Source organism: Squalius cephalus (genome assembly GCF_949319135.1).
Source record: "Squalius cephalus genome assembly, chromosome: 8".
NCBI classification, from domain to species: domain Eukaryota; kingdom Metazoa; phylum Chordata; class Actinopteri; order Cypriniformes; family Leuciscidae; genus Squalius; species Squalius cephalus.
In genome coordinates, this window is record NC_137129.1 from 38,033,521 (window position 1) to 38,057,443 (window position 23,923).

Below are 23,923 nucleotides of genomic sequence, written 5' to 3' on the forward strand. Positions count from 1 at the left end.
GCATTCTAGCAAACGTTACTCAGCACTTTCAGTTTAGAATACATTGGTTTGATTTCTTTCATCCTTTCAGACCAAAAGGGATTTTCAGACTTCTGTAATCTCCTAAACTTCTACAGAATAGTGGAGAATTTAACATTCTTGCTGGTTTTCAAAGCTTTCTTTTGCTCTGTAAATCCTCTGACATAGTGTTTTCTTTGTTGAAGTGAACTTTTAGAGTTTACTCCAGTGGTCCGTGGGCTCTGTTTATTTTTTGACGCCTTGTCTACAGGGTTGGTGGTCTCTATGTCGAATCAATAAAGTGTGGTTGTTGAGACTCTGGTGTGCCTGGAGTCCTGGACTATTAAAATATTTATTAGTTTTTCTGATTATTGTGTCCAACAGTATTTTACTGTAATAAAACAATAAGCCATTACAGGTTGTGCTTAAAAGGTGATTTTACCAGAGTTAAGTTTTGTTTGGAAAAGCACAATGCCTAAAACCATCTTAACTGTGGGAATATCAAATGGTTTCATTTTATATATATAATGATCTATTTCACATCCTTTAATGGCTTATTGCTTTTATCAAACATTTGTTTAAATTTGAGAGGTGAAAAGAAAACATTTTGTAAATGTGGTTTTATTTGGAACTTTCTATGAATTTTTTGTATCAGGGTCAGAAATTAACCAGGACTTAGACAATGACATTGCAGATATTTAAAATGGGCCTGTAGTGAATTCCTCTGTTTGTTTGTTTTTGTTTTTTGTGATACTTAACATTTAATAATATAATATTTTGTTTTATTTTTTATTCAAAGCCTACTGTGTATTATTTACAGATGCTATTGCATTGTGATGTTTATTTTATTAATTTTAAGTAACAGCCATAATTGTTCAGATTGAAAATTTATTTGCATTATTTAAAGGGGGGGTGAAACACTCAGTTTCAGTCAATCTCATGTTAATCTTGAGTACCTATAGAGTAGTATTGCATCCTTCATATCTCCAAAAAGTCTTTAGTTTTATTATATTTATAAAAGAAAGATAGGCTGTACCGAGTCTTTCCGGAAAAAAACCAGCGGCTGGAGGCGTGCCGTGTGGGCGGAGCTAAAGAATCACGAGCGCTGTTTACTTGCTGTGCTAACGCGCCGATAGCTAACAACACACAGAGACATTTGAAGCAGTTTTACTCACCGCCTCCGGTTCCAATGCACGACCGTGAACCTTTATCGTTGGGACTGCTCCATCCTTAAGCATTAGACGATCTGCAAATCTGGCGTCGAACTGCGCCTTGTTTATAAAACAATCATCGTCGAAATGCAGGGAACAAACAAGAACACTTGCACAACTCCGTTGATGCTCTGGAAAAACAAACTCCATCCACTGGTCCCTTAACGCTGGGTTCTTTGTGAATCTGTGCAGGGTTGTCTTGCCCTGGCATTGGCAACCAAAAACACACTTCTTTCTTTGACATTGTGCTAAAGCCGAGCAGAGCGCTTTGTTGGGCGTACTGCTTTCGCTCTCTTGCTCTGGTGTACGGGTGCGCGCGCGCCCTTCCGGGAGAAGTGCCCTTAGGACCCGGATAAGGAAATTCCGCCCCATCTGACGTCACACAGGCCCATACTCGAAAAAAACTTTTCGAAACTTGTGACAAACCGGAAGGAGAATTTTTGGCACAGAAATACTACATCAAATGTACAACTTAATTTTTGAAACTTTGTCCATGTTTAGCATGGGAATCCAACTCTTTAACAGTGTAAAAAACTCAGTATGCATGAAATAGCATTTCACCCCCCCCTTTAAATATAAAGTATTTGATGTAAATGAAGCGACATTCAGTGTTCTACACTCTTAAAAATAACGTTTTTTTAGTGACATCAATGGTTCCATGAAGAACCTTTAACATCCACAGAACCTTTCCATTCTGCAAAAGGCTCTTTAAAGTGTAAAAGGTTCTTTGGATTATCGTGATGTTCTTCACACTAAGAAAAAACAAAAGCAAAAAACATTGTATATGTTGAACACAGTGTGTGTTAGTGTCAGATGCTGTTGTTTAGTGTATGCTAAGGCTGTTGGCATGAACTTTGTGTGGTGCATATGAAGTCTCAACTGGTTCACCAGCAGCTGTAGCCATCAGTGCGTCTTTGACGAGAGACATGAGTGTTTAAGAAAGAGAAAACAGTCGTTAGCATGTGCTTGTGTGTGTGTTCGCACACCCCGTCTGTCGCCTGTCCCACTCAAGTGTGGTCACAGAACTGGCCTACTAATATTAGCTCCGCAGCTGCACAAGTGCGTTGGCCCCTTTGCTCATCATTATTGCCACATAACACTGATCTAGAAACAGCATTGCCACACCTTAAAGTGTTTCAGCAGTCGTAATATAATCTAAAACAGATGCTCTATGCAATTGCTAAGAGAAACATCTATTATGATGTGGTGGGAGAGAGTCTGCAGCATGTGTCGTGATCTCAGAAGGCGTTTCCTGCTGGGAATGAGTCACATGACTCAGAATTTCTTGGGTTCTTTCCCTGATGTTCCCACATCTGCTTCTGGTGACCTTCAAAACGATTCTTGTGTCGCCACAGCATGTGCAGCAGGACGGCTGATTAACACTTTCCCCCAAGTGTGTCTGAATATTTATAGACACGGTCATATGATGAATGTAATATTAGCTGCTCTTCACTGAACGCTGCCTGATCTTCTGTTTTTATGTTTTAAATATCGAGTCATGGTGGCCGGTGTCATTTCCGCATTCATCTTGGCTTGGGAGAGACAGGTTGTCCGTCCTCCATTAAATGACCTCGGCATCAAGTGGCTCCTAATGGAAGGAGCGTGCAGGGAATTACAGGGCCATTTCCTCCTAAACACTTCGCTTTTTGCTCTGTTTGGCTGCATTTGGACAATTGCTTTTTGTTTAGCAGGTACTTTACTCTAAAACAGATTACAGTGCTCTAATTGTAGGGTGCACCTGGAGTAATTTGACCTTTCTGAAGCGGTTTGCTCAAGGTGATAAGGTGTATTGTTCATTTTATTCATCCTCTTGTTTACAGAATCAAAACACCTGACGTCCAGAAATCTAACCATCTGATTCACAGTCATTTTCACTGGTTTTCATTATTATGACTTTCAAAAGCCGTTTAATACTGTGATATGTCAGAGAGCATTTACTCTGACACTTCTGCCAGGATCAGCTGTTATGACAGACAGCATCAGTTTGCTCTGTTTTACATATTTATATCTGTCCTCTTCTGCTTCAGTGCACAGAGACAGCTAGACATGACACGGACAGTCCCAGATATACACTCCTCTACACCCCTGTCGTACATTTTCTCATTGTTTGCATGAATTTAAACGCGAGTGTATGATTTGGGGCACGATTCTCTCTCTGGGACTAATTTCGGGTAACATGACTTTTGTCGTAGGGCAAATTCTGCAGTAAAAAAATATATAGCTTGTATAAAGCTAGTATCACATGATATTATTAATTTCACCTCTTTTGTCTATAAATTTTAATTATTATTTCCATTTTTTTTTTTTATCATTCAAATGGAAATGATACAGTTTTTTTAAAAAACTTTACACATACACAGAATGAATTCTATTTATCAAAGAATCATCACTGCAACTGTTTTGCAAATTGATAATAATAATAAATGTTTCTTGAGCAGAAAATCAGCATATTTATTTCTGAAGGATCACGTGACACTGAAGACTGGAGTAATGATGCTGAAAATGACTTTTAAACTGTAATCATATCTCACAACATTACTGTTTTTACTGTATTTTTAATCAAATAAATGCAGCCTTGGTGAGCTTTTTTTGTCAATTTCACTCCTCAGTGGATTGTGATTTCATGACACCTTTAAGAACGGATTGTTTTCAATTCATTTTCGTTCGCCCATGACATGGGTTGGCCAGAGCTGAGAGTACTGCACTTTTGTTGTTAGCAGAAAACATTGAATAAGCCAAAACATTCTGATGAAATGTGTTGAGCTTTCGGTAGAAATGGTTGTGTGTGGGCGAGGACATAAATGCTGTTTTGTGCACGGCTCTTTAAAATGATTCTGAACCCTTGCGCATGGGATTTTTAAGGGGTCAATCTATCCTTTTTATTTCTCAGAAGTCCACTTGGAATTTTAGTGAAGGTTTACTTAATATTGTGTATATTGTATTATGTTGCACTTACAAGATTACAAAGACAGACAACTTTATTCTGTGTGATAACATTGTAGCTCGAACAGTAGAGCATCTCACTAGCAATGCCAAGGTTATGGGTTTGATTCCAATGAAATGCATGAATTGAAAAAGATGTATTGCTTAAATGCAATGTAAGTTGCTTTGGATAGAAGTGTCTGCCAAATGCATATATTTAAATAAGCAGTAAGTCCAGAAACATTTACTAAGAAAGTAAACCCTTTGACATTTCATATATGTGGCTGAAGGCAGCTGCCATAACATGTAGACGGATAGATGTGGGTCACTGCACATATAAACAAAGTCACTGTGCCGACATCCTTCACGTCCACACACATAAGACATCCTTTATGTCTACACACATAAACGCACAGTTTAAGCATGCATATACATCTGGATGCTCTTTCCATTAAACCACTCAAGGGCAGCTTTAATATAGAAGGATAAAAATCACTTAAAGCGGCTTATCTCGTTTTTACTGATCTGAGGTCAAGGCTTTTGGACGTTTGCTGGGAAAAAAACACATAAAAACACAAAGAACTGTTGAAAAATGACATATTCTGAAATATAAAATACAATGTATTCTGAGTATCATTGTGCCCTGAATGAGATGAAGTGTTTATTGATGCTGATTATTTCTAGATGATTGATCTTGATCATCACACACCAAACAAGCACGAAGCGTCTCAGTTGGAGACCAGTTAGCAAATGATGCAATACTATAACGCTTACGGGTGTCGTGGTTTAAAACGCTCGCCGTTGTTCTGTTTGTTGTGTCTGTAATCGGGGAAACCGTTCAGGTTCTTATTGTTGGATTGAGAATAATTTCGTTTTGTGCCATGAGCTGTCTAGTTTGAAGAACACCTTTTAGCCGTTAAGTCGGTCTTGCCCTACAATCTCACAGTCATATATCAAGATATAGGCCGTTTCTGAGTTTCCATTTGTGCAAGTGTCTGACTTCACTGAGGGGGAGAGATGCAGAGGGTTGTTGAAATATTAATAGTGTTTGGATGATTCCAGCACTCCTCTGGCTCTGTCTGTGTGTGTGTGTGTGTGTGAATGCAGATGTGGGTAACCCAGTTTATCCAGCATGTTGATCAGCGAGACAGATTGCTGCCACTCCACTGGATGCTTCAGAAGAACCCCAAGAGAAACGTAATTCTGTTGCTTTCATTGCTCTGTTTTGTATTTCTAGTGCTGTGAATGTTTTTACTTGCATTGCTTTTGAAGTTATCTTCAATTTTGTGCTTAGCCACGTCACATGGCAAAGACCATATAACAATACAGATGTTCAGTGTTAGGCATGTAGAAACAGGTGTTATGGTTTAGGTAGCACAGTGATTTGCTGCAGAGTTTCTTCTTTATTTTAAAGTAAGTCTGTTTTTGTGTCAGAGCTACTGAAACACTGAGATCTTTATCATGTCATATTCCAGCTTTATTTGGAGCATCAAATATACACATTTTCACATGTTTATTCCTTCTGTATCAGAAGTATAACTGGGTCATTCTGAAGAAATGGTGCTATTTGTTCCTGAAATTTTCAGGAAGATTATTCATAAACTGTTCTTTGTTACCAGTAAATTCTTAGTATTCAATTTACTTAGTAGTTATTTGAATGGAGTAAATTCTGGTAGTATCACTTTGTGTGCCTTGTTGTAATGGAAAAATATTAATACACTACCCTTCAAAAGTTAGGGGTTTGTAAGTTTTTGTCTCCTCTGCTCACCAAGGCTGCATTTATTTGATCAAAAATACAGTAAAATGAGTAATATTTTGAAATATTATTACAATTTAAAATAACTGTTTTTTATTTGAATATATTTTTATATATATTTTAAAATGTAATTTGTTTCTGTGATGCAAACGTGAATTCCCAGTCTTCAGTGTCACATGATCCTTCAGAAATCATTCTAATATGATCATTTTTCAAACATTTCAGACTATTGCCAATGTTGAAAACAGTTGTGGTGCTTCATATATTTTGTGGAAAGCGTGGTACAAATGTTTTTTCAGGATTCTTTGATGAATAGAAAGTTCAAAGGAACAGCATTTATTTGAAATAGAAATCTGTTGTAGCATTATAAATGTCTTGACTGTCCCTTTTAATCAAATATATGCATCCATTCTGATTAAAAGTATTAATTTCTCAGATAAATCTTCTCGACCCCAAACTTCAAACTCTAGTGTATAACATTTTTGTCTCCAAACATGCTTACATGCGTGACTGAAGGTCATGCTAAATAGTTAATAATAACCTAGCAAATATTATCACATTTTTCACAGTCAATATTTTTGTTCTTTGTTCCCAAAAAAAAGGATGATCAAAATTATTTTCCCCTCCAACTTTTGAGTCTAACAGGGCAGAAGTGTGTAAGCTTTTATTTGTCTTATTTATTGTGCATTATTTTCTAATCGGTACTAAATTTGACTCAGTGGGATCTTATATTGTGATCTTATTAATTATAGATCAGCATTAAGTCACTGTGACACAAATAGGCAAAAATGACAGCGTTTCCTGAGAATGATCCATGTGGAAAGACTGAAATGAAGTTTATCAGCTGCAGGACACGTACAATTAAATTATTAGCAATACGTATTTGTGGCATTTTCAAGTGTAAACAGTAGAAGAAATATTCTGTGTCCTTGTTTATCTGCGCCGCTGCTCTCTGACGGTCGTGTGCCTGTGTTGTTCTCTGTTGCCATCCACACAGACTGTAGAGACGCATGCCACACATGCCTGAGGTCCGGCTGACCCAGATCCACTCAGCCTTGTGACTTCCCTCTGCCATGGACGGGCCGCTGACCCACTTCACACCATTGTGTCTGTAAAGCCCTTCACACTAGTGCAAAAAACACAGAACTGTGCATTTACAGCTGTGTATTTAAAGCATCAGGGTTTTCAGAGATAACCACGTGTAGGAAAGGAAAAAATACGAATAGGATCTTGTTAATGTGTCGATTTTTTCCTCTAGGAGTGAGATTTAATGGAGAACAAATGGACAGTGTCTTCACTTGAGTTTCTGAAGAGATCTCAAAATCGTGCTCAGTTTTGCTTGATTTCAATATATATTCAATTTTTTTCATAAAGTTAAGAATAAATGGTCTGAGTTATGTATTTTATAGCCCTATGTCATTAGTTGTCTAATTTCTATTTTTATTCTCCTATTGAATTTTAGGAGAAACATCTCACGGAAATGATAGAACGGCAGTTTCTTTCAGTTTTTCTCCTTCAGTTGGCCTAAAACACTGTGTTCGTTGTCATGCAGTTTAAAATGGTGACCTCAAACACACAGGTTTTTCATATTTTCTGTCACGGTGTACTCTTTGCAAACTTTAGCCACTGCCTACAACACGCTTCACTCCTTCACTGAAAACTGAAAATAATTATTTGAATTCTTGCACATGGGAACAATACAAGTCGACACCATTATGACTAAAAGTTTGCTAAGAAGTATTTCCTACTAAAGCAATGCACTATTTGACTGGTAATCATATCCATAGCAGACTGGTGGGAGTGGCCTTGGACGGCAATGGGTGTTGAAGTTTTCTTACCTATTTGGCAAAAGTGAAGACAAAAACATTTTTTTTTCTGTTTTCTCTAGTCATGTAGCACAGATTTCAAAAATGTTTTCGCCTTTCTACTGGCAGCCAGGTTTTACTGAAAGACCTTTTTGCTGGCGGTGAAGTTCCCCTTTAATTTGTGAAGTTTTCCAATAAGGACCCAAAACAGTGTCGTGTGACTTTTGCTCAGATGCCGTATTTCTGTTATATTTATATTTGAAAGAGCCATATTTTGTGGTGCCTGTTTAGAAAATGTCTGCTTTTAGTTTTCAGAAGTGTGCTTTATGCCTGGTGGATGAATACAATATGTCTGGTGTAAAAAAAAATCACAAAGACTGACAATGAAGGAGAGACCTGAGCCATATATTATAGTTTTTTATTAATATTTTGCATTAGCTTTTATTTTTAAATTTTCATTTTAGTTTAATTTGTAGTAATTTTATTATGTGCTTTTGTCATTTTTATTAGTTTTTTATTACTATAATGCTTTAATTTATTTAAAAATAAAATAATTTTTACATTTTATTTTAGTTCTTATTTTGATTTTTTTTGTTCTTATTTTGATTTCCACTTAGTAATTTTAGTGCTGCAAGTTCATTTTTGCAACTTTTTCCATTTGATATTTATATTTTGTTTTATTTCAGCTTCATTTAAATTAACAAAAAATGCAACAACTTAGCAACAACTTAGCAATACATAGCAATACAATGCATAGCAACACCTTGGCAACCACCCACAACAACCTATCATGGTTGTGAGTTTTCCATGAAAAGATGTAGTTTTTATAGTTTGCATTTCTACTATATATATTTTTATATATTTTTAAAGAGTTTCAGCTCCTTTTATGGCTGATGAGGGATTGTGGGGTCTATTTTTACTGTGAGCTAGAGTTGAAACTCGATCGGGCTGCAGTGGACCTGGCAGATCAGTGTCTGCCCGTCACGTGAACTTTTACACTCATACGCAGGTGTGTGTTTAGCTCACTGCGGTCAGGTCTGTGAGACAGTGATGCCCTCTGCTGTGACTATAGGACTGCTTGCATGAATCACATTATCAGGGTGAAGATTCCTCCTTGTGGCCTTTTCTCTGAAACACTAAATGTATTGCAACACAAAGCCTGTTAGGTCAGTGAGATCTTTCTCTTTTTTGCCACAAACGCCAGACCTCTCGTCACTGTAGTGAGATATTCTTCGCTGTGTCTCAGATGATCTGCCCAGACACGTCCTAAACCCTGTGTATGCTTTAGTCTCGGGGTTTACTGCTGTTTTTATCTCTTTGTCCCTCTGCCCAAACATTGTCTCATCCCTGGATCACATGCAGTTTTTCTTTCTCTTTCAAGCTCACAGAACCTTGGTATCAACCTCTTTTCTACATTTTCCTAGTGCATTTTAGGAGGTTTCGTATTTGTTCCTGTTGCCATGCTGATGGGTGAATAAGACAACATGAAACATTATAATTAATATAATGAGGTTTCAATAATTCAGTTTCCCTAAAAGTACAATCAATTTTGTGGGTTTTTTGTTAGGTTTTTTTGGAGGTGTCACAGTGTTGGTTTATGTTCCCTGGTGTCCACTAGAGGTTTCTCTCCCTTACTGTCACCATTCATTCTGGAACTGCATTTCCCACGATCCTTTGTCTGTTCTCATCACTCATCATTGCACGCAGCTGTTTCCCATTACATTGTTTAGTTTCTGTGTATAAATACCCTGTCTGTTTCAGTCCATATCACGGAGTCGTTGTATATTGTCACCACACTTCAGAGGTCTGTGTTTCTGCCTGTTTCTTGTTTTGTTTATTTGTATTTGATTGCTAACGTGGATTTTGAACCTTGCTTGGACAACTATGAGTTGGATTACGCTTTAATAAACCACTACTGCCATACTGCTTTTGGATCTACCTATTTTCCTGTGTGTCCCCGTGACAGGGGGGGATAAAAATTAAAGTGTTAAATGTAAAATGTTACGAGTTAAAATGTTTGGCCTATAGCAAAATTTGGCCCACAACCATAGCATAATAATAATAATAATGAATTGTATTATTATATTTATATTATTATTACTAAATAAAAATATTAAACAAAAATAATAATATTGTTATTGTAATATTTAACTGTAAAATAAAGTATTTAAGAAAAATAATATAATGATAAAACTATATAATATAATAGTAAAATTGCTAAATTATGTATATATTTATGGCTGTTTTCATTTCTTCATTTTCAAACATAAAACCATTGAACTTTTTGGTGGTAAACCACAGGGAGCACTAAAGCTTCTATTTATTTATTTATTTTTTCATTTTTTTATTTTTTTTACATTTATTTGATATTTATTTCAAAATCTGCCCCTCAAAATGACTTCAAGCCCCCATATTACCCATTTTATGTGTACTTTAATATATCGTAGGTAATCGTGCAAATTCTGTGGAAGTCTAACGCATCATTGGAAATCATAACTATAGAGGCTGCTCTTGTTTTCATGAGGAAGATTTGAACTTTTGACTTTGGCGATCAGTAGGCGTCCTGAAAGATTTCCCGATACATTAAATCTCCGTCCTAAATTTGCTGTATTTTTCTGATAACAAATCAGTGTCTGCTTATGGTATCTCACATCTAACATGCTTTATGTGCCTGCCTAATTGCTTCTGTGAAGTACTAATTAATTCCATCTCCAAATTAGAGTAATTTAGCATCTGATTAGTGTGAGCATGTCTGTTTCTAAGCAGAAGAAAAATGGCACACTTTCTGTGTCTTTCCCAGGACAGATGGCGTTTCTTTGTTGATGCAGACAGTTTGTCCCCTTGGTCTCGATGGTGAGACATTGCCCTGCTGCTAACCTTTACAGACTGAACATGGGAACTTGACTCCCTCTAAAAAGAGCACGGAGGGGAAGCTGGCACTTATCATTGGACTTTGATGCGTGGCTAAATGTTTGTAAGGGGTCGAATTGCTAACAGCGCACTTTATTTCATGGCATATGTTTTACTCTGAGTTATTTACAGTAGCAAAGCTCAGCGATTTTCTCTTTCCACTTCTAAACAGCAGTTGCTTCTGTAGGGAATCAAGCTTTTTGTCTTCCTGTCATGAGGTCTGCCCTAAGAAGACGACAGCTGCACAGTCAAAGACACAAACCTCATTGACCCCAGAAACAACTGGAGAAACACAGACGTGTCCTCTAATCGAAACAGGATGTTTATATACATGCTGACCTCATGTTTACCCTGTGAGGTCAGAGGTCAAGATGCTAGTCAACTGTTTAACATTTAAATAATGATTTTGGACTTGGTCTGACACAATAGATATGATTGACACAAGGTCAGCGGTCAATTTTTAAGTAGATATTTAACAAATGCTTTTTTGCAGCATTTTTTGGTGTTTTTGGGATAGGATAGTATAGACTAGACAGGAAGCGAAGTGGGAGAGAAACGGGGATGGGATCAGGAAAGGCCCATGAGCTAGTACTCGAACTTGGGACGCCTGAAGCTTGCCTGAGTGCTGCCCACAAGGCTATCGGCTTCGACTACAATGCATTTTTTTCATGTAGTAAATTTTAATTTGCATTTCTTAATCATTCATTTAATTTGCATAATTAATCTTGCATATCTTTCAAGTTATTTTATTAATACATTTCTGTGAACGATTCCTGATCAGTTCTGGTATTCAATGTTTACTTTTTATGATCCAACATTTTTTCTTGTTGAATATCCATTTTCACTTGGAAATATGTCACAAAAATGGTTGTACTTGTTACTTGCGGTCCTCCCTCATGGGAAACCCTGATATAAGCTATCATTTTGGTGTGGAGCAAAAATTAGACATTGAACATGATAAGTATTGGGGCAAGCTACTTTTAAAAGTAATGCATTACAATATTCCATTACTACCTAAAAAAGTAACTAACTGTGTTACTTAGTGACTTTTATGGATGCGTTACGTAACTTCTCGTGTTACTTTTCTCCCCTGGACTCGGCTTGTGCAAATTCGCGCCTGTACAGTAGAGGACGCAGCTCGAACAAAACATTCAGCTGTGCTGCCACTCTGGATGGCAGAAGAATACGACACAGCAGTTGTTTTTGTGCGAGTGAGATGAGTAAATGCATGATCACACTTAGTCTAGATCCAATATGTGCACACAACACCTCTGCATTTACTCCCGATTTCTCTCAACATGGGGAAAGGATAGGTGTCAGTCAATAAATGGGAAAACAAAGTAACTTTTGTTACTTATTTGAAAAAGTAACTGATATTTTGTTGTAAATTTAAAAGTAATGCGTTACTTTAATAGTTATTTGAAAAAAGTAATCTGATTATGTAACTCACGTTACTTATAATGCTCTACCCCCAATACTGATCATGATATAGAAGCGTTTGATGCTCTTTAAAATGGTTTCTTCATGTACCCATCATTCAGCCGTGTTACAAATTAAAATGACTTTTTAGCAATGACTTTTTTGCTACATATACTGTCTATTTGAAACCGAGATGAAGCTGTTGACTCGAGACCACCAGCTCTTTAATTGCCCTTCATATATCCTCTCCAGCGGGGCTCACTGCGCCAGCGGACCTTCAGAGTGTCTGAAGCTCTTCCCTGCATCTGATATTAAGACAATAAACATATTTAGTCAGCTGTTAAATGAGCAGTCACTACTGATCCTGTTATTTAATTACATTCATGCCAAACTCATTATCCAAACTCATCTGACGGACTGCAGTCATGGATTTCTACAGTATAGCATTCGGTTTAATCCTCCAGAAGCCACTAAATCCATTATGGTGCGGATGGGGGAGGGTTTAAGACTTGCATTTAACTAATGAAAGCACTATGTTGAAAGGTGGTTAAAGACCCGATGAAGTGGCTTGGCTAGTGCATGTTGATACTGCTGATATTGACATTAGTGTAGCGAGTCATTCCCCTGGCCTCATCCACACCTTTATATTCAGAGAAAAGAGATACACAAGAGGCCAATGATTCTCTGCTGTGTTTCTCCTGTGAAAATCCTGCGGGAGGGAGATCACAGCATATTTTACGTATGAGTAAAGTGTGAACAGGATGCTAATGCCCTATTAATGGGGTTGAGGTGTTTTGCTAGCGAGAAAGCCGAGATCATTTCTGCACAGTGAATCTAGGTTAAAATCTGATACTGTCTCAGTCTGCATGCTGGACACGTACAAAATACTGTATTAACATTCCTGCAAATTCTTTGTTGATACACACAAGTCCTTAAAATTGTTCTGTAGTCATCAGGGAATTATGCTGAAAATCATGATGTTGTTTAATATATCTCCTGATGATGGTAACCATAGTTATCTGCATATGATTACTGCTTTGCACAGTTTGCAGATGATGTAACACATAACAACGTCCCATAGAGATTTAAGGAGGGACACAAGAGACCAAAATATCAGGGAGGGCTTTTTTGACTTGGCTTGTAAGAAACCACCGAGCACATACCGTCCGTTAAATCAAACACCCAGAATACCCTAGCAACACACAAAAACAATAATTCATTTTTTTTGTTTCTTTATTCTATAGCATTAACAAAAAGCTTAGCAAATTTGCAAAAATATTTTTTGCCCACCACATTAACCGTGGTATTTATTTGACCCACTATATTTCCGTCATAAAGAAATTGAAAAAAACTGAAATATACGCTACATAAAAATGTTAATAACAATAATAAAATAATATAATAATAATTATACATAAATAAATATATATGTATTATTTTTATGATGATGATGATAGTCAAGTCACATTTATATAGCGCTTTATGCAATACTGATTGTTTCAAAGCAGCTTCACTGTAATAAACGGAAAATAACTGTTAATATTGCAAAATTTGATTATAAAAAACGACTTTAGATTTAATTCCTTTCAGAATTAATTCCTTTTGAAGTTCTTGCTAAAGTTCTTGTACTCAGACTGTATGATATCAGGCTAAGATTAGTTGAAAGTGCATTGTTTCCAGTTTCTTTTCATCCGCTAAAGAGCTCATTCTGTTTTATCTCTTCATTGTAAATCATTTTCTTTCTTTTTTTCTCTTTCTCTCAGTTCTCACATCTCCTCCAGAGACGAGTGGCACTCTTCAGAACGAGAATGAGCTGGACAGTGAGATCCTGAAAGCCGACGACACAACGGTCACAGACTCGTCCTTCATAACAGACCCTCCCTCAAAAACAGAACCAATCAGATCTGACGCAAGAGTCAGCACACCCGGATCCAGTCCCAACCCACCGGCAAAAAAAGGTACTGAAAAGACTGTGTCTCAAAAACTGTGTTTCATTAGCTTTCTGGTGTTGGTTTATTGGATATGTCCATTCATATGCATTACGGTCTTGTGGACATACAATGGCCGCCTCGTGCACGTGATTGTGGAAGGGACAGTTCACCCAAAAATGAAAATTCTTGTAATTAATTACCCTCATGTCGTTCCAAACCCATAAGACTTCCCTTCATATTCGAAACACAAATGAAGATCTTTTTGATGAACTCTGAGAGCTTTCTGTCCCTCCATTGACAGTCTACACAACTACCACTTTGACTCATTTATTTACAAAATTCATATAGTAGAAGGATGAACAGAAGAATAAAAAAGAAAACGTATTTGAGGAATCCATCTACACGCTCTCGGCATTGTAAACCTCATGCATGTGAACATCCACCAGACTGACTTTTTAAAGACCCTTCTAAATTCGTCCTAATCAGACGGTCGTGGCATCAAGCCAAGTCATTGTTTGTGAAGAGGGCGAGACGTGGAAACCCGGCATGGCCGTGCATCAAAGCGGGGAGCGAACCTTGGGGTGTGTGTGTTTGGGGAAGGTTCGCTGAGGGTTCTCGAACAGTCTCGAGTGTATAAGGCTTAGTCAAGTCCTTTTGATGGTGGGCGCGGGGCAGACCGGTTGCCATAGCAACAGTTCGATTCACTGGGAAAGAGTTGCATATATATTTCATTACAAGGAGGACGTGCTTAACAAGAAGAATGCATAGATGAAAAACTGTTGTATGCGTCTTAATTGAATTGAGCATCCTTTACCTGTGACTGTGTGACTCGCCACATTTCTCTTCAATGCCGTGGGTTAAACCATCTCTGCAGTTAAAGAGCCGGAGTCACTCTTATCTTGATTGAATCAGCTCACTCCTGAGGCCAGGAAGAAAATGGAAAATGTCAGTTACAAGCCTCTAATTTACCAGGAAAGAGAAATGAGGAAGAGGGGGAGCTTGAGAGACAAATTACTCAGCATATGTCTTAGGTATCATGTCGACCAGCTCTCATCAGATTAAAAGCGCCATACTTTACACTTTTTGAAGCATTTTACATTTAAAGTTGACTTAGAATGTCGTCATTTATGCTGCCTTTTTCAATCTTCTAATCCTTAGAATCACACAGGTTTTTGTTACTGTTGCTTTTGTTTTTGTTACTGTAACCTTAATACATAAATGATAGCGATTGACTGCCAAAATATCAATAAAATAAAATAAAATAAAATCTAGCTAATTTAAATGACAGGCCTGCTTTTCTTTCAAAATGTGACAGCATTGTGTCAGCATTAATATATTATATCTAACAATCAAGCAAAGATTAACGATATTTCACATATTATATGAATGTTTACTTGAATAATTGATGCACTATTTACCTAAATTGTATTTGTTCTATCATTTATAATTTTTTTAAATATATATTTTTTTATGTTATAACTTTTTGATATTTATAGTAATATAAGAATATTGTATGTTATATATACATCTGTATTATAAATATACATTTATAATATTTACAATATTTAACATTTTAAGTTTTTTTACTTGAGTATTGACACTTGAAAACTATTTGCAAACGACTTTCTTATGTCATTGTCAACTTTAATGTAATTCGAAAGCTATGAAAAGTCCATTTTAAAGCTTAATCTGCTTTTTTCTCAACAGATGGGATGAGTTCGGAGCAACGACAGAAACAGGCCAAAAAGCGGCGAGAGGAACGGGCCAAATATCTGGGTGAGGCTTTATAAACACAACTTCTGTCCTGCCCTGCAGATCTAATGATGTGGTTGTACAACACAAAACATCAATCTAGTAGCGATTGAAGTACATCAAAATATATATAATTAGGGACTACTGAGACTACAAAGTGAAGCCAAATAATAGTTAACTCAATTATACACTATTACCATGTGAAACAGTTTGTAATTAATACAAATTTAACTGCCAATACAAAGCCAGCTGGTTTCTAATGATGTTCGGTGAAGTCAGCAGTATCATGTAAAGTAGAAACTGATGTGACTGACAGATGTCCTGTGATTTGTGTTTACTGCTGCAGACCAGCGAACCCAGGAGCAAGGTAAGATACGTCACAGGATCAATCATTTGATTAAGTGGATCGTTTCCATTTTGTTCATGTCCTGTGCTCTTTGGGTCTGTGCTCTTTGTTTTTCTCATTTGGTTGTGTCCAATTTTCTTTGTCCACAATTTCATAAATCATTACGGTTAAGGAATAGTATATTAAATATACCTCATATGCACAATAATACTTTGCATATCTTTTTTCCCTGTTGTTATGTTTTTCCTATTGTTTTCCTATTGTTGTGTTTCCCCTGTTTCCTATGATTATGCATTTTAACAGAGTTCATGCTCAGTTACAAGAAACTACCCATCATTTTTAACATCTATAGCAGTAGCTCAAGAACATTTGCCATCCCAAGCTACAAATTATTATGAATACATGCATATTTCATCATTCCCATGTGCAGCAGCTTTTATAAATCAATGCATGTGTCTCATATTCTCCACTTTTAACTATCTGATAGATCCCTGCAGGCACAGGGTGAAAAATGTGCCATCATTACAGTTCATTTAGCCATGCCCCTCTCTCTCAGATTAGCTGTAATTACTTTTGCCATTAGCATGATTAGCCTGCTTGGCTATCAGCTCACTTTCAGCTGGAGAAACGCAGATAAACCTCAATCTCTAGTCAGCTGTTTATCGGGTCGACAAGTCCAGTCATGCACCACAGCTGTAGGCTTTACATAAAGGGTTTATTGTAGTTTGGGACAAAACATCTTAGCTTGACATATGCTGTGTATACAAAGATATAAACCTAGCTTAGCTGTTAGAACGAAGCAATCGTTGTAATGCCGGATTGCTGCTACATTGAATTGCACTGAGAATAAAATCTATTTTTCAGTGCAGTCGCACTGTCATATTGCATGAAACTAATAGGATTATTGAGCTTGTTTAGCTCGCTAGCGGTTCACTGGAGCTGAGACCAGTGGTTTAATGTGAAGGCTGAGATCATCTTATTTTGAACAGAATTGTTATATCATTTATAAAGGACTGAAGGGTTTTATGTAATTGGATTTAGAGTAAGTCTGCTTATTCGGAGCACAAACCACATCTCTGCCACACAGTTTTAAATAGTCTGCATAAGAGACTTTTTAAGTTAATGTTAAAAGAAATTTGTGAATCTGAAATTTGTGGTACAATATTTTTATGTAGTAAAAAAAGCAATATAAAAGAAATAAGGCAATATGTGAATCTATCTATCTATCTATCTATCTATCTATCTATCTATCTGTCTGTCTGTCTGTCTATCTGACTCTTTCTGTATGTCTGTATATCTGTCTATCTCTGTCTGTCTATCTGACTGTCTGTATGTCTAGTCTGTCTATCTATCTATCTATCTATCTATCTATCTATCTATCTATCTATCTATCTATCTATCTGACTCTTTCTGTATGTCTGTATATCTGTCTATCTCTGTCTGTCTGTCTGTATGTCTAGTCTGTCTATCTGTCTGATCTATCTATCTATCTATCTATCTATCTATCTATCTATCTATCTATCTATCTATCTGTCTATCTATCTGTCTGTCTGTCTATCTGACTCTTTCTGTATGTCTGTATATCTGTCTATCTCTGTCTGTCTATCTGTATGTCTAGTCTGTCTAATCTATCTATCTATCTATCTATCTATCTATCTATCTATCTATCTATCTATCTATCTATATATCTACAGTATCTATCTTTCTATCTGACTGTCTGTCTGTCTGTCTGTATATCTGTGTATATATATATATATCTGTCTATATCTCTATATATCTATATATGTCTATATCTCTGTCTGTCTGTCTGTCTGTCTGTCTGTCTGTCTGTCTGTCTGCCTGTCTGTCTATATATGAAAAAATGGCATTACCAAAGTACCCTGTCCAAACAGCTTACTGACACATTACCATGGTACTTCTCCTTTTACTTGTCTAAAAAGATGTTAATCAACAAAATACAGACACATTTTCTCTGTGTTCAGATTTTTGTCATGTTTGTGTTCAATCAAATTGTGTCCTTCAGTGCTTCTCATTCACATATAGCTTTTGTGTGAATCACAGCTCGTCTCATTACTGAGTCACTGCATTTCCTGTGTTATTCAGCCGATGTGCTTTTGAACTGAAACAGGGTAAAGTAAATACAGTGGGTCGCCCCACATGGATCTAAAGCAATGTTGTGAATGGAAGCAGTTCCCCTGTGTCTGTATTCCTCAACTCAAATCCCATCTGGACTGCTGTGTGTGTGTAGACTTAGTTATGGTTGAGGGACTGAAAAACAGGAAATTCCACTGTGTGATGTCTCGTGTGTTCCTTAAATCGGGCCTGTGAGCAGAATGCATCCAGCTGCCGCTCAGCGTGCTTGGGGTTTTAAATAAAGAGCTTTGATTGGTTTTTAATTGTTTTTGAAGTCAAACTGCTGAACACACAGAGAAAAAGGCTGTTTTATTAGCAGTTTAGTCTTTCCTCAAGCACTGATTTATAAATATATAAATATAAAAAGTATTCAGTGGTGATTAAATCAACAGCTATGGGTGAGATTGCACAATTGTGAATGATTATTAATGTTAAATGAACGTAAAACAATTAGTTCTGATTTCCAAACAACCAAATAAGATATTCACATATGAGATATTTATCTAATTAATTTCTGCTAGACACTAATGAGAGTTTTGATAAATGAGGACCTTTTCTGAAGACCCCAGCTAACAAAAGTATGTTCTAAGAACAATTGCTAATGTTCCCATTAAGTTAAAAGATGTTTTTTATCGGTTATACGAGCATTAAGAGAGCATTTTATTATTTCACAAACATTATGGGAATGTTACACGAAAATGTTCGTGTAGAAACGAACATCCAACTAAAACGTTTCAGGAAAAAGGTTCATCAACATAAATAATGTTTTTTGCTAATGTTTTGAGAACATTATTAAAGACATTGAACGAACGTTCTGTTAACGTTACTTTAATGTATGTTCATATTTTTAAGGAGAACCTCACCAGAACGTTAGCCAAAGATCTGAGAACTTTCGCTGTTAAAATGATTCTTAAATGACATGTAATTGTTAACCCTGACAGAAATTGACATAAGAAACAGTGGTTAGCATCACCCAAAAACTCTCTCTCTCTTCTCTTTCTCAGCGGCGAAGAAAGCTCAGTGGCTGGAGAAGGAGGAGAAGGCACGGCGTTTGCGCGAGAGCCAGTTGGAAGAGCGGAGGAGGAAGTTGGAGGAACAACGACTGAAGACAGAGAAACGAAGAGCTCTGCTGGAGGAAAAACAGAGGCAGAAACTGGAGAAGAATAAGGTGTGGAGACGCCATGTGCTCAGGAAGGGGGGGCTGTGGGAGGACAAACCAGCTGCAAACATAATGTTCATTGAGCAAGTGACATACAGTTAGGGTTAGGGTTAGGGTTAGGGTTAGGGTTAGGGTTAGTATAGCAATGCAAAGCTTGTTAGGTGTCAAATTCAAAAGTCGATAGTTCAAATTTGATGAACTACCAAATTTCAGATTCTTTTTAGGTGAAAAAAGTAACCAAAATTGGGTTCATCCTTGTGATTGTCTTTTTCTCCACAGGAGAGGTATGAATCCGCCATAAAGAGGTCAACCAAAAAAACGTGGGCTGAGATCCGTCAGCAGAGGTGGTCATGGGCCGGCGGCTTGAACCAGACCTCCCGCAGAGAGAGTAAGTGTTGCTAGTCAAACTTTATAGTCTCATACAACTTTAGCAGACAAACTAGAGTCATTATATCCATCTAAAACAATACTGATATGAATTTGGAAACTTCTTATGTTGACACAATATTGTTTTTGACTCCAGCAGTGTTTGTTCTGTGTCAGTCAGTTTGAGTGCTGAGATTTTACTGCGGTAGATGGTTAATAGGCGTCACCATCTGGTTATGATTTTGTTGATCCATTTAAATTTTCAAAAAGACATCAAAAAGTGAGGGAGGAAAATCATCCTATGATGGTTTCACCAACAAAAACTTGCTAATCATTGGCATCAACATCATTTCTATGGTTTATTTTTATGTTTTACTGTGGTTTTTATATGGTTTTTATTCTTTAAAAACATTATTTCTGGTGTTGTAGTAGCTGTGATGGATGTATGTAGGCAAAGGACTGTGATATAATCTCTTTCTCTTGCTAAGATGTGATTTTCTCCATATTATTAGACCAAAGAAGTTAAAAGAGATGTTAGTGTGGGATGGGCGTTGTTGTGTCTACTGCAGTGTAATGATAACACAAATGATAAGAAGTCTATTCTTTTTCCTCTAATTTAATGTTGATGTGTCTTCAGTGACCAGTGTGTTACAGGAAGTGATGCCATGTTGGATCACTTTGTACAGTTCTACCCTGTTGAAAAGACCAGATCAGACTTATAAATTTCAAGTATGCTGGTTGGAGTTGGTAATGATGGATGACCAACATGTTTTTTATGGTTAAGCTGGTTGTGGACACCAGGATGACATGCTAGAAAACATCATCCATTAAAAAACACATGCTGGTGATAATTCTGGTCTTATCAGTAGGATAGTGCTGATTTACCGGGATAGTCTAGTATGCACTACTGTTAAAGAGTTTGGGGTCAGTAAGAATTTGAAAGAAATTATTACTTTTATTCAGCAAGGTTGCATTAAATTGATAAAAAGTGACATAATGTTACAAAAGATTCTATTTCAAATAAATGCTGTTTATTGAACTTTCAATTCAACAAAAAAATCTGAAAAAAATGTATCAAGGTTTCCACAAAAATATGAATCAGCACGACTGTTTTCAACATTGATAATAATCAGAAATGTTTCTTGAGCATGATTTCTGGATCATGTGACACTGAAGACTGAAATGATGCTGAAAATTCAGCTTTGCATCACAGGAATAAATTACATTTTAAAATGAAAAAATAAAATATATTCAGTTATTTTAAATTGTAATAACTTTTTACAAAATTACTGTTTTAACTGTATATACTATCAAAGAGATGCAGCCTTGGCGAGCGTAACAGACTTCTTACAAAAACCATTAAAAAATCTTACCGACCCAAACTTTTGAACGGTAGTTTATCTAAATATTTAACTTTTGGTCAGCATTCATGTGCCTAAAAATGGTTGTTAGCATTGTATGGAATTGAATGTACATCTTAAATGTACGATCATCTTACATGATCACAAGTTGATGCAAGAGTGGCCCGCCTCCTCCAGCTCTCCCTCCTGCAGTCTGCATGTCCCTCCAAGCGCTCCAGCTGTGCGCCCCGTCCCGCCGTCACTCACGGGGTCAGTATGAACGCTCTGCTCTCTGTGTTGCGTTCTGCAGGCAGATGCTCGGCCTCCACGGTCAACCTGCCGCGGCAGACGGAGCCTGTGATTAACAACAGGCTGTCCAAGTCCTCGGCCACGCTCTGGAACTCGCCCTGCAGAAGTAAGAACGGAGCGGCTCCCGCGTTTCACCTCCCTCCCAACCCTCCGTCTGGTTTTTTTGGTTCTTCAGTTGTGTTTTCTCATGAACTACTTTTGATTTGCTCATTTCTGGTGGCCTGCTTGCCTGTGCCTGTGCCCGGTGATCGATGGTCATTCTCACACCTCTCTTATTCACTCCCCCACCCCACAACCCCTCGTTCTTGTGTTGCATCGTGGGTAATCTCTACTTCCGTGCACTTTTTGATCAGCGCTCACATTGTTGCATCATAGTCTGTGATGGTTATTTATCTGTGGTCCAGTAAGTGGTGGAAATATTTCATCTCTTTCTTATTTTTGTGTTCCGGTCATCATTTTCAGTCTGTGGTGTGGGTCATGGTGCTGGTGGTGGGTTTTTTAACCTGAGTGTGTGATTTGAAAGGCTGATTATTTATCAGTGTTCATAAAACAGTGGTCTGGTCACCAAGTTAGGATACATAATATAGTATGTGCCACTTTAATTGACTAATCTGATTTTAATCAGTTTGAATGACTCATATAAATAAGTGATGCTGTGCAATAGTTAAGTATTTGTAAAATGTATCTGGCTGTGTTCAGACTGGAATACTTGCATACTGCTTACTGTGTACTGCTCATTTACACTGTATACTAAGGATGGGAATGGAACAGAATTTATTGCTCATTCCAAATCCACTTAACGCTTCTGGCTTATGTTTTTTTTTTTTTATGTGTGTGTGTGTGAGAATCTCAGTGGTTCTCAACTCCAGTCTTCGGGACCCTTTGCTCTGCACATTTTGTATGTCTCTCTTATCTGACACACTCAGTTCAGTTCATGGAGTCTCTCCTGACGAGCTGATGATCTGATTCAGGTGTGTTAAATAAGGGAGACATACAAAATGTGCAGAGCAGCGGGTCCCGAGGACTGGAGTTGAGAACCACTGTGTGAGATAATTGGGGTAAGTTCAAAAATTACTACATTACTGTTCAAAGTTTGGGGTCAGTAAGATTGTTTAAAATTTCTGTTATGTATGGACCCGCACACGACATGCGGGGGGGAAAAAATTATATTGTGGCCTCAAATTAACAATTTGTTTCCACAACTCACTAATACATAAGAACGTTTTACTAATTCGTTCCCTCGTTTTGCTAAATCATGTCCACGGTGTAAAATTTCGTTTCCTTGTAGTTGAATCAAAGCGAGGAAAGGAATTAATTCAACATGGCCACGATTTACTAAGAGGAGGGAACAAATTAATAAGTTGTGGGAATGAATACTTAATTTGTGGCCATGATATATATATATATTTGACCACATGTAATAGGCTCTCCAAGGCTGCATTTATTTGATCAAAAATACAGTAAAAACAATATTGTCAAATATTGCTACAATTTAAAATGTTTTCTATTTGAATATATTTTTAAATAATTAAATCCTTTGATTGCAAAACTGAATTTTAAGCAGCCATTAATACTTTTCTGCTTAATATTTTTGTGGAAACTGTGATATATTTTTTCTGAAAACTTTGATGAATAGAAAGTTAAAAAAAAAACAGCATTTATTTTAAAACATTTGTCTTTGTAACACTATAAATGTTTTTACTGATACTTTTGATCAATTTAATGCATCCTTGCTGAATATAACTATTAATTTCTTTCTTTTTTTTAAATCCCAAACTTTTGAATGGTATTTATATATATATATATATACTAAAGAAATATGTTTAGTATAGTGTTTAGTATGAAGAAACACTAATCAAGTTAGTGCAATCAACATTTGAAAACATCATTCAGTTATATATATATATATATATATATATATATATATATATATATATATATATATATATATATATATATATATATTTAAATATTTATGATTCTGGTTAAGAACTGTTTCTCATTTCCCATCCCTACTGTATACTGCACACTATTTTTAACAAGTATTATGTGAAACAGTATAGCATTATGCAATGCTAAGCACTTGCAAACAGTAGTATGCTACATATCACAATGTGTAAATAACAGTTATTGTCCACATTTTCAGTCCACTCTTGTTGGTCCAATCAAATTAAAGACAAGAGGTTAAAAATCATAACACTCATCATTCTGCAAATGAAAGGTCAGTTTAAGCACATTGCATTATATACACAGCTAAAGTAGTATCGGTATTCTATGCAAATGGATACTATGCACAGTATAAATGCTAGAACCTGCAGAGACAGTAGTAGTATGGTAGTTATTCTGAACATACCCTTATTTTAAGTTTCTCTCTAAGGAAATAATGGGTTTTCTAGAATGCTGACATCCACATGCAGCAGAAAGTACCGGTGACAAGTCAGCAAAACTGTAGCTATGCAGATGTGTATAAATCAACATAATAACAGCATTGTGCACCGCATGGCAACTGTGTAGCTTGTGGTCTGCTCTTATTTCCCTGTCATTAGAGATGACCACTCAAACTGCAC

General features: G+C 36.7%; 1 protein-coding gene across 4 annotated transcripts in view; it reads left to right on the top strand.

The window, feature by feature from the left end:
* The window catches only part of map7d1b (MAP7 domain containing 1b), a 41,170-nt gene that overhangs the window by 5,710 nt on the left and 11,537 nt on the right, over positions 1-23,923 (top strand). The window contains exons 2-7 of one of the 4 annotated variants that reach the window (XM_079879666.1): positions 13,784-13,978; positions 15,659-15,727; positions 16,050-16,070; positions 19,187-19,350; positions 19,621-19,729; positions 21,358-21,462. In XM_079879666.1, coding sequence (XP_079735792.1) covers positions 13,784-13,978; positions 15,659-15,727; positions 16,050-16,070; positions 19,187-19,350; positions 19,621-19,729; positions 21,358-21,462 — 663 coding nt within the window. The remainder of the gene's footprint in view (positions 1-13,783; positions 13,979-15,658; positions 15,728-16,049; positions 16,071-19,186; positions 19,351-19,620; positions 19,730-21,357; positions 21,463-23,923) is intronic. The other 3 variants (XM_079879668.1, XM_079879667.1, XM_079879669.1) reach the window with 3 other exon arrangements.